Source organism: Cynocephalus volans, chromosome 9, assembly GCF_027409185.1.
Source record: "Cynocephalus volans isolate mCynVol1 chromosome 9, mCynVol1.pri, whole genome shotgun sequence".
In the NCBI taxonomy this organism is placed as follows: Eukaryota; Metazoa; Chordata; class Mammalia; order Dermoptera; family Cynocephalidae; genus Cynocephalus; species Cynocephalus volans.
In genome coordinates, this window is record NC_084468.1 from 429,784 (window position 1) to 438,824 (window position 9,041).

Genomic DNA, 9,041 nt, shown 5'->3' on the forward strand with positions numbered 1-9,041 from the left:
GCCCTGTCGCTCTCACCCCTCATGCCTGGGCCTGACCCACTCTGACTGACCCCCCACCCTGCAACCGCTGGCAGGTAGACCAGATGTTCCAATTTTCCCATGGGCAGGAACAGGACAAGTGAGGGGTTCCCCCCTGCCAATTCAATAAACGTGGACCCGCAGACCTGCCTGCGAATGTCTGCTTGTGGGGAGGAGCGGGGGAGGGAGGGTCTGCATCTGCCTGGGAGCCCCTCTGCTGCCCCCGTCCTTGTGGCTAGCAGAGGGAGAGGCTCTGGGATAGGCCCCTTCTAGCAAGGCCCTCCCCACACCTGTCCACTCCAGACTTGGCCTCAGGACCCCTCAGGACCCCCATGCCCCCTGCTCTACCCTGTGCTCCACATGCTGGGCCAGCCCCCCTGCCATATTGCCCCTGCACTGCCTGCCCTGCACTGGCCACCCTGGGTCTGGCCAGGCCACAGAGTGTCCTGACCAGTCAGTGGCCGCTTGTCCACACAGCAGTAGCTCTTTTTGCTACAGCCACACAGTCTGCCCTGGGGCCAAGGAGCCATCCCACGGTGCCCTGGGTGTGCCAAGGACCCCAGGGTCCTGTCTCGGGCTCTCAGCTGTGGCTGGCACTGCCCAGTGACGCAGGCCTATCTGTCCTGCCTCCCCTTCATGGGATATCACTGGTCACAGTCTCTGAGAGTCTTGGAGTCTCTCGGGGGAGCTAGGGCCAGGAGAACCAGCTCTAGGCATGAGCTGCCCCTGAGGGTGCCGTGCCTGGAGCCTCAGGGGGTGGGTGTGGGGTGGGGTGTGGTGCATCATCTCCAGCTCCCAAGCATGCGTCCTGCGGGGAGGGGGACGCTCCAGACTCGGCCTGCAGACGCCGGTATGGGGTGTGGAAGAAGATCACCAAGAAGCAGCTAAAGAAGGTGCACAGGCCGGCCATCAGCAGCATGGACACTGGGGACACATGGACAGCTCTGTCCCGGAGCTCCCCCCGAGCAGCCAAGCTCCCCCCACAGGGGCCACGGCCAAGCCCGGGTGATCCTGACCCACGCTGACCCCACTAACCATGACCACAGAGCAGGGCCCAGACAGGCCCCTTCCCAGCCCCTGGCAGGCCCCTAGGGGCTGTTGACAGACCCAAGGTCCCCAGCTGTGGGCTCCGAGGTCAGCAGCACACCCCCCCTCTCTGTTTCTCAGTCTTTCCCTCTATCTCTGTCCTTCTGTCTCCTTGTTTGTCTCTGTCTCTGTCTTTCTCTGTCACTCTATGTCTCTTTCTATCTCTGTGGCTACCTCTGTATCTGTCCTCCTCTCTGTGTCTCTCTGTCCCTGTATCTCTGTCTCTCTATTGCTGTCTCTCTTTCTCTGTTACTCTGTCTGTCTCTCTCTGACTCTCTGTCTCTGTCTTTCTTTCTGTCTGTCGCTGTCTCGCTTTCTCTTTCCCTGGTTTTAAAATGACCCACACAGGAGATGTAGAGCTTGGGGTTTGGTCTGGATCTCCAAGCTGTACCCACCATGCTGAACACAGGGGTCTGCCTGCTGACCTCTGACCCCACCACAACCCTGCCCCATGAGAGGAGAGTGAGGGGCCCCAAGAGAAAGGGCTGTGCAGGGAGGTTCCAGGGCTGTCCCCAGCCGCCGTGCCTCCACTGCCCGGAACTCCCCGGGGGCCAGGCCCTCACCCGTCCAGTCCAGGGGGTCCTCGCCATGCCGGCAGGTGGAGAAGGGTGGCTCTGGGCGTCGCACAGTCACAGCTGTCAGCAGCACCATGATGAGCACGCCCTCAGCCTGCCTGGACACACACGGCCCTCAGCTGGGCACCCAGAGGGGCTGACATCTGTGCCACCCACGGTGCCACCAGTCATTGCAGGGCAGCCCACCCAGGCCTGCACACAGCAGGCCCTCTACGTGCTCAGCCCTCTCCAGAGCAGGCAGGTTTCCTGCTTTGTGGGAAAGGGGCCTGGGCCACGCAGCCTGGGGTAGGAGGGTCTCTGGGCCCCCTGGGCAAGCAGCACCTCACAGGCCAGGTGGTGCAGATGGACACTCACCCCAGCACGAAGACCAGGCCTGCGGAGGCGCCCTCACCCACAGGGAAGGAGCACTCGACCGCCAGCTCCATGGCCACGGGCGCCACGGAGAAGCCAAAGAACCCGAGCAGTGCACAGACAGCGGCCAGTGCCACAGTCTGTCCCCGCAGCTGGGACACCTGGGAGCAGCACAGCAGTAGAGGGACAAGGAAGCAGTCAGCGTGCCTCTGCCCTGGACCTGCAGAAAGGAGCCCAGTCCACCCAGGGGCCACCCCAGTGGCAGAGGCAAGGACTGCGGGTCCGGACATCTGTGCTGGCCAAGCTGCCTCACAACCTACCAGCCTACCCGGGCACCCCTCCCACTCCTGCAAGGTGGTTTTGGCTCAGGGGTACTCTCACCAGGGCAAAGGCCACGCAAGCCAAGGAGGTCAGGCACAGGCCTATCTTGGTGACTTCGGTGAAGCGCTTGGTCCGGTCCACATACAGCCCGAGGGCCAAGGCCCCCAGGATCCCAAACACGATGAAGAGAGCCCCACAGAGGCCTGAAAATTCCTGGAGGAGGAGAGGAGAGGATGTGCCCTGGGCACATCACCAGGGCAGGGAGCCACACCTTCACCAGGATGTACACTGTCATCAGGGGGCCCGCAGTAGGACCACCATGCGGCGCTCGGGCCCAGGCACAAATGCAGGCTGCACTGCATTAAGGCTGCCTGCGGGGTAGTGTGTCCTGCACTGTGCCACCTGCCCCCCCAGGAACAAAACAATCACCAAAGGGGAGAGACTGTCACCACAGATACCCACACCCAACACGGATGCCAGAGGGCAGAGGGTAGTCTCCTCTGCATGCCGGGAGACCTGCAGGGCCGGGGCCTTGCTGGGAAGGGCACTGGAAACAGGGCGAAGAGATACAAAGTCCCAGTGCCACGACCACCCTGTCCCCATGGCCACCACCCCTGCCTGCCTCCCCCAGAGCTGTCACTGCGGCTTTTCATGCACAGTTCCCACCCGCAGGGCTCTTGACATCAGGAGGACGCCAACATCAGCCCCATCAGGGTGTGGACATGAGCGCGGGAGGCTGTGGGGATCCGCAGCCACACTTCCGTGGGCAGGGGCCAGAGGCTCACATTGGAGTATCCGTTCACACAGAGGATCTGCTCCAGGAGGGCCGAGAAGCTGGAGAAGATCCCAATGCCGCCCCCGAAGCACACAGCCAGGATGACGTAGGCCTTGTTCCGCACAAGCTGGAGGGGAAGGGGCCTCTCAGCCCAGGAGCCCAGGTAGGAGCGCCTGGCCAGGGGCTTTCCCCGCCCTGTCCCCTCTCCCCAGTCACCCCAGCCCTGGTTCCCACAGCACCAACCAGCTTGAGCCCATCGAGGAACTTCTCCGAGCTGGAGCTGGCAGCCCCAGCGGAGGGCGGGGTGGGGGGCACGTTCTCCCAGAGGCCGACAGTGGCCAGCAGGCAGGTGAGGCCAGCAGGGACGGCGTAGATGCCAAGCTGCAGAGAGGATGTACATGTGCACAGAGAACCACGCAGATGCACTCACCCGGCCCCTGCCCTGGCTCCCGGCCACACCCACCCCAGCAACTCCTGCCCCATTGCTGGTTGAGCCCAGCCCTCAATCTCTGGCCTGCCTTGGGCTTGCTCCACAGTCTTCCTCACCTGCTCCAGGGGGGCTTCCTGCAGAACGCAGGCTCTCACAATAACACTCAAGGTGATTCCTCCTTGACGGCGCGAGCCTGACCTCCCGAGCTCCAGACTCACCCGACTTACCACCAACTGCACACCCACATGAGAAGCAGGTCACACTTAACACACCCAGGTGTGTCACATGGACAGGTGTGGATGCACAGGTGTGCATGCACGTACAGACACATGCAGATACCACACACACGTGCACACACCCAGACACACACGTGCCCCCCATGAGCCCCCTCACCATTAGGGGGATGTCCTCCCCCTTCTTGACCAGGGCAGGTGACAGCACATTGGCCACAAGGATGCCCAGGGGGTTTGCTGGATGGACAGAGAAATGCATCAGCTCAGCTGCGGCCAGCCTTGTCCCCAGCCCACAGGCACAGCCTTCCTGGCTCCAGTGCTCCCGCCCTAGCCAAAGGACTCACACATGGTGGCGATCATGTTGGCCGTGGCTCGCTGGTGCTCCGGGAACCACAAGGCAGCCAGCTTGGCCGGAGAGAAGATGACGAGGGTCTGAGCCAGGGCACAGAGGCTCTGGCCGCCCATGAAAAAGGCAAATGGGTGGAGGGGCCCAGCAGCCAGGCAGGGCAGGGCGCGGAGCACGCTTCCGGCAAAGTTCAGCCATGCACCCAGGATGGTCTGCGGGGAGGGGTCAGGAGTGCTGCCGGCCAGCCCAGGCTCCCCCATCTCCTGGGTCCCCAGATGTCATCCTCCCAGCGCCCAGACCTCCAGCCACCCCACTGCCCAGTGACTCTCCTGGGGCCCCAGCTGGTGGGGCTGGTGGGCCCCGGTCTGGGAGGAGGCAATGGCTCTCATGCCCAAAGGCAGGGGACCCCGCGCTGTCTCAGAGCAGCCGTGGTGGGGGTCTGACGCACCGTCCAGCGGAGCCCAACAGAGTCCAGGACCCAGATGGCCGCCATGCCGAACGGGATGGAGACCACGAGGTAGACCAGCGAGAGCCAGTTGAGCTGCCCCACAGATAGGGAGAAGCGCTCAGCGACAGTGTCAGCCACGGGTGCAAAGCTGAGCCACAGCTGTAGGAAGGTGCGGGAATCAGCCAGGGGAGAGAAAGTGTTGGCAGGCCTGGAAGGGCCATGGGAACACAGCCTGACATGGACTCGGGGTCTTCCTGCTGGAGGCCACTCCTCACCCTGTCAGCTCCAAAGGAGGGCACCTGGCAACAGGGTCAGACAGCGTGCACAGACCGTGTGCCAGCTGGTGGGCCAGCGACCTGGCCAGGGCCTACAGGACAGTGAGCCCCACCAGGACTGGACCTGACCCTTTAGGAGAGGGCTGAGGGCCATCATCAGGGGGCAGCATCCACTGTCCAAGAAGCACTGTGCGTTAGCTGGGTGTGAAAGGCCAGGCAGCCCAGGCTCAGCTGTGGCAGGGAGGGATACTGAGGCTGGAGCATAGCGGGGAGAGGAGGTCGAGGCGAGGGGAGGTGGTGGCCCTGGTCCCCAATCACATGGACGTGGAGTTGGGGGGCATGTTTTGGGAAGGCTGTGAGGGCTGGTGGGTGGTGCAGACCCAGGGTCCGACCTCCAGGTGGGCTGGGGCAGGAGGCATGGTGGGGCCAGGAAGGGACGAGGACAGAGCTGAAGGCACGGCAGAGCTCAGAGCCCTTCGCTTTGGGGGTGAGGGCTAAGGCACCTCTGGCCGGTCTGCAAATTTGGTGATCGAGTCTCATGTAGAAACACCTGGGCTGTGTGCTGGCCCCATCCAAGGCCAACCTCACCTCCCCTACAGGACACGCAGGTGTGCTGGGACACTCAGCCCTGGGGCCTTGGATGGGGAAGGCTTCCTGGAGGAGGTGAGTTGGCTCAGCCCTGGAGGGAGGGCCCAAACGGGAGAAGGGGTCACCAAGGCTCCCACAGGAGGGAGGAGGCGGGCAGGCATGGGGCAATGACGAGAGTGTGTCATGAGTCAAAGTTTGTGACTCATCCAGCTCTGAGGATGGGAGCACTCCAGGCCACACCCTCCCTGGCTGAGCAGTGAGACCCAGGAGGTCTGACCACAAAGCCTCCTGTGACAGTGAGCCTGGACAGCCGCTGCACTTTCTTCCTTCTTCCTTGGGACAGCACAAGGCACAGGCCTCCCAGGCTCAGGAACAGCCCCACACAGGCCCAGAGGCTCCCTGCCTGGCTGACCAGCCAAGCCCCTCCCTGTGGCCCGTCATGGGGCAGGGATGGTCTAAAACGTGCAAGGCAACGTGGGCATGACAATTTGTGGGGCAGGCTGTGTCTGCTCCGTCTGCCCCCAGAACCTGGGATCCCTGCTGGCCCGCTGCAGCAGCTGGGTAACAAGGGGCCAGGGTAACCTGTGCGAGGTAATCATGGCACCCACTGCTCACTGTGGTGACCCGGACAGGAGTCACGACAAGTCCTGGTGTCAGGGTGAGACTTTTGTTTGCTCCTAATGATTTGTGGATAAAAAAAGGGAAGAACTGCAGGAGAACACCACTTGAGTGTCCAGTGATTTCTCAAGACCACAGCACCGCACCCTGGACTCTCAGACTCGTTGAAGCAGCCCCAGGGTGGGGGGATCCCTGCTCTGCATCCTCAGCCACTCAGGTCTGCCTTTCCTGAAAGGGGCAGCAGAAAGCTCCCCCTCTGCCAACCCAAAGCCAGCTAGGGCTTCCCCAGCGTCTAGACACAGGGGACCAGGGAGCCAAGTCACAGCAGAGTCGCGGCTCATCTGGGCAGCTGTAGGCAAAGGAAAGAGGTTTTGGAGTCACTGCGGCCAGCAGACCCCAGGTCCGTGCAGCGGATGCCGCCTGTCCTGCTGCCAGCTGTACCTTTTCATGCTGCCCAAGCAGTTCTTGAAGTTCTCCCGAAGCCCAATAATCTCACTCAAGTTTCCTCACGCACACTAGGGAGGTGATTCGGGGTGACCCCATGGAGTCCCCATCACGGCCTAATCCCATGAAAAGGGGTCATTCTGAGGGTCAGGTGGCCCCAAACCCTCCCTCCACTCGTGCTGTGGCCGCCTGTCCGGGGGGGCATGGGGACGGCCGGTCCTGGGGCGGGGGGGCTGGAGGAAGGTTCGCCCCACCCCAGTCCACCTGCATGTGATGCGCTGGGACAAGAGGGACCCCAGGCCTCTGGCTGGAGCGAATGGCGGCTGGGAGGGTTCAGGGAAGCAGCAGGAGGGGTCGGGACCAGCAACTGGGGGGCGCAGCCTCACCGGGCTCCGGGCTGCCCCGCAGCAGGAAGACGCCGGCCCCGAGCCCCCGGCCCCCGAGCCCCCGAGCCTCCGACCCCCGGTTCCCGGTCCCCGAGCCCCGGCTCCGGACCCCGGCCCGCCCCCTCGTACCGTGGCGTTAGAGCAGCTGAGCAGGCCGACCACCAGCAGGAAGAGCCAGCGGCGCGCGTAGGTGCGGTGGCCGCGCGGCGCGCCCGGGACCAGGGTGGCGGCGACCCCCGGCCCGTCCGCCGCCGGCCCCGCCATCGCCCCGCGCGCCGCCCTCCGGGACCTGTCGGGTTTCCGGGCCAGGCCGAGACGTCGGACCCGCCTCCCTCGGCCTCACGGTCAAGTCCCTGCCACAGTCCTGCGACGAAGTTCTCTCCCGCGGGGACTTTGTGACCGCCGCGTCACGCCCGTGCGGTTCCCACGAGGACACGCCCACGTGGGTGGAGCCGACAGGGGAGCCCGCAGGCGCTGTGCCCCAGCAGGTGCGCGTTTCCCCGAAGGCGTGTGGAAAGCAACCCCCCGCGACTCCTGAGGTCCCAGCGAGGCGGGTCCGCCGGAGCAGGAGCCTCGAGTCCGGACCGGCCGGAACTCGCCCGCAGCAGGATCCACGGCGGGAGCGGGGGGCGCCAGGAGCAGCCGCCGGCCCCGCCCACCGCCTCCCGACCGGCCCCGGCCCCGCCTCCCGCCCGGCCCCGCCCACCGTGCCCGGCCCCCGCCCCTGCCTCCACCAGGCCCCGCCCGCCGCATCCCCGCCCCGCCCAGCCTCCCGCCAGGCCCCGCCGCATCCCCGCCCCGCCCAGCCTCCCGCCAGGCCCCGCCCACCGTGCCCGGCCCCCGCCCCTGCCTCCACCAGGCCCCGCCCGCCGCATCCCCGCCCCGCCCAGCCTCCCGCCAGGCCCCGCCGCATCCCCGCCCCGCCCAGCCTCCCGCCAGGCCCCGCCCACCGTGCCCGGCCCCCGCCCCTGCCTCCACCAGGCCCCGCCCGCCGCATCCCCGCCCCGCCCAGCCTCCCGCCAGGCCCCGCCCACCGTGCCCGGCCCCCGCCCCTGCCTCCACCAGGCCCCGCCCGCCGCATCCCCGCCCCGCCCAGCCTCCCGCCAGGCCCCGCCCACCGTGCCCCGGCCGGTCGGACCCGCCTGTCCGGTCCAGGCGAGCACAGCCGGCAGACGCAGCTTCTGTCCCCTAGGGTGGAGCGTCCTGTGGGTTGGGGGCGGGAGGTGGAGTCTGGGCTCCTGCAAGAGCTCGCTGAGCCCACCCCAGTGCCCGCCTGGATCCTGGCTCTGCCCCGAGGCCGGCGGTGCTGCGGGGGCGGCGGCCTGGGGAGCGGGGCCCGCAGGACTTCCCAGCGACGAAGCCCTCTCTTCCTGCGGACACCCCCACGTCTCACACGACACGAGGTGTGCCTGTCTTGTGTGGTGAACCGACATCCGCCTCACAGGTCCCACCTGTCGCCCACACGTAGGACTGAACAAGCCGGGAGAGGAGCCAACTTCTTCACGCTGGGTGCTTATGGGGGGTGCGAGTCACATGGAGGTGCCCGCTGTGGGACTGTCACTGGGGGTCCGGTCCAGAAACACAGAGCAAGCGGGGCTGCCCCAGAAGTGTGGGCGCTGCCACTCCCTGAGACCCTCGAGGGGCCCGTGGCCTTTCCCTGCGCCTCTCCTCCGTCCTCCCCCGTCTCTCCCCATCCTCCCCCGTCCTCCCCGTCTCTCCCCCGTCCTCCCCCGTCTCTCCCCGTCCTCCCCCGTCTCTCCCCGTCCCTCCCCCGTCCTCCCCGTCTCTCCCCCGTCTCTCCTCGTCCTCCCTCGTCCTCCCCCGTCTCTCCTCGTCCTCCCCCGTCCTCCCCCCGTCCTCCCCCGTCTCCCCGTCCTCCCCGTCCTCCCCCGTCTCTCCTCGTCCTCCCCCGTCCTCCCCCCGTCCTCCCCCGTCCTCCCCCGTCTCTCCCCGTCCTCCCCCGTCCTCCCCGTCTCTCCCCCGTCTCTCCCCCGTCTCTCCTCGTCCTCCCCCGTCCTCCCCCCGTCCTCCCCGTCTCTCCCCCGTCCTCCCCCGTCTCTCCCCGTCCTCCCCCGTCCTCCCCGTCTCTCCCCCGTCTCTCCTCGTCCTCCCCCGTCTCTCCCCCCGTCCTCCCCCGTCCTCCCCCG

General features: G+C 66.2%; 1 protein-coding gene across 1 annotated transcript; it reads right to left on the reverse strand.

Moving 5' to 3' along the window:
- Window positions 1-727: 727 nt before the first annotated feature.
- On the reverse strand, window positions 728-7,158 carry SLC49A3 (solute carrier family 49 member 3). Its single transcript, XM_063108489.1, has 10 exons — window positions 7,024-7,158; window positions 4,584-4,742; window positions 4,134-4,347; window positions 3,950-4,026; window positions 3,370-3,507; window positions 3,137-3,253; window positions 2,412-2,564; window positions 2,034-2,191; window positions 1,668-1,777; window positions 728-942 (listed from the first exon to the last, which is right to left on the reverse strand). The coding sequence occupies exons 1-10, from the start codon at window positions 7,156-7,158 to the stop codon at window positions 728-730; spliced, it is 1,476 nt and encodes a 491-aa protein (XP_062964559.1).
- Between the last annotated feature and the right edge of the window lie 1,883 nt (window positions 7,159-9,041).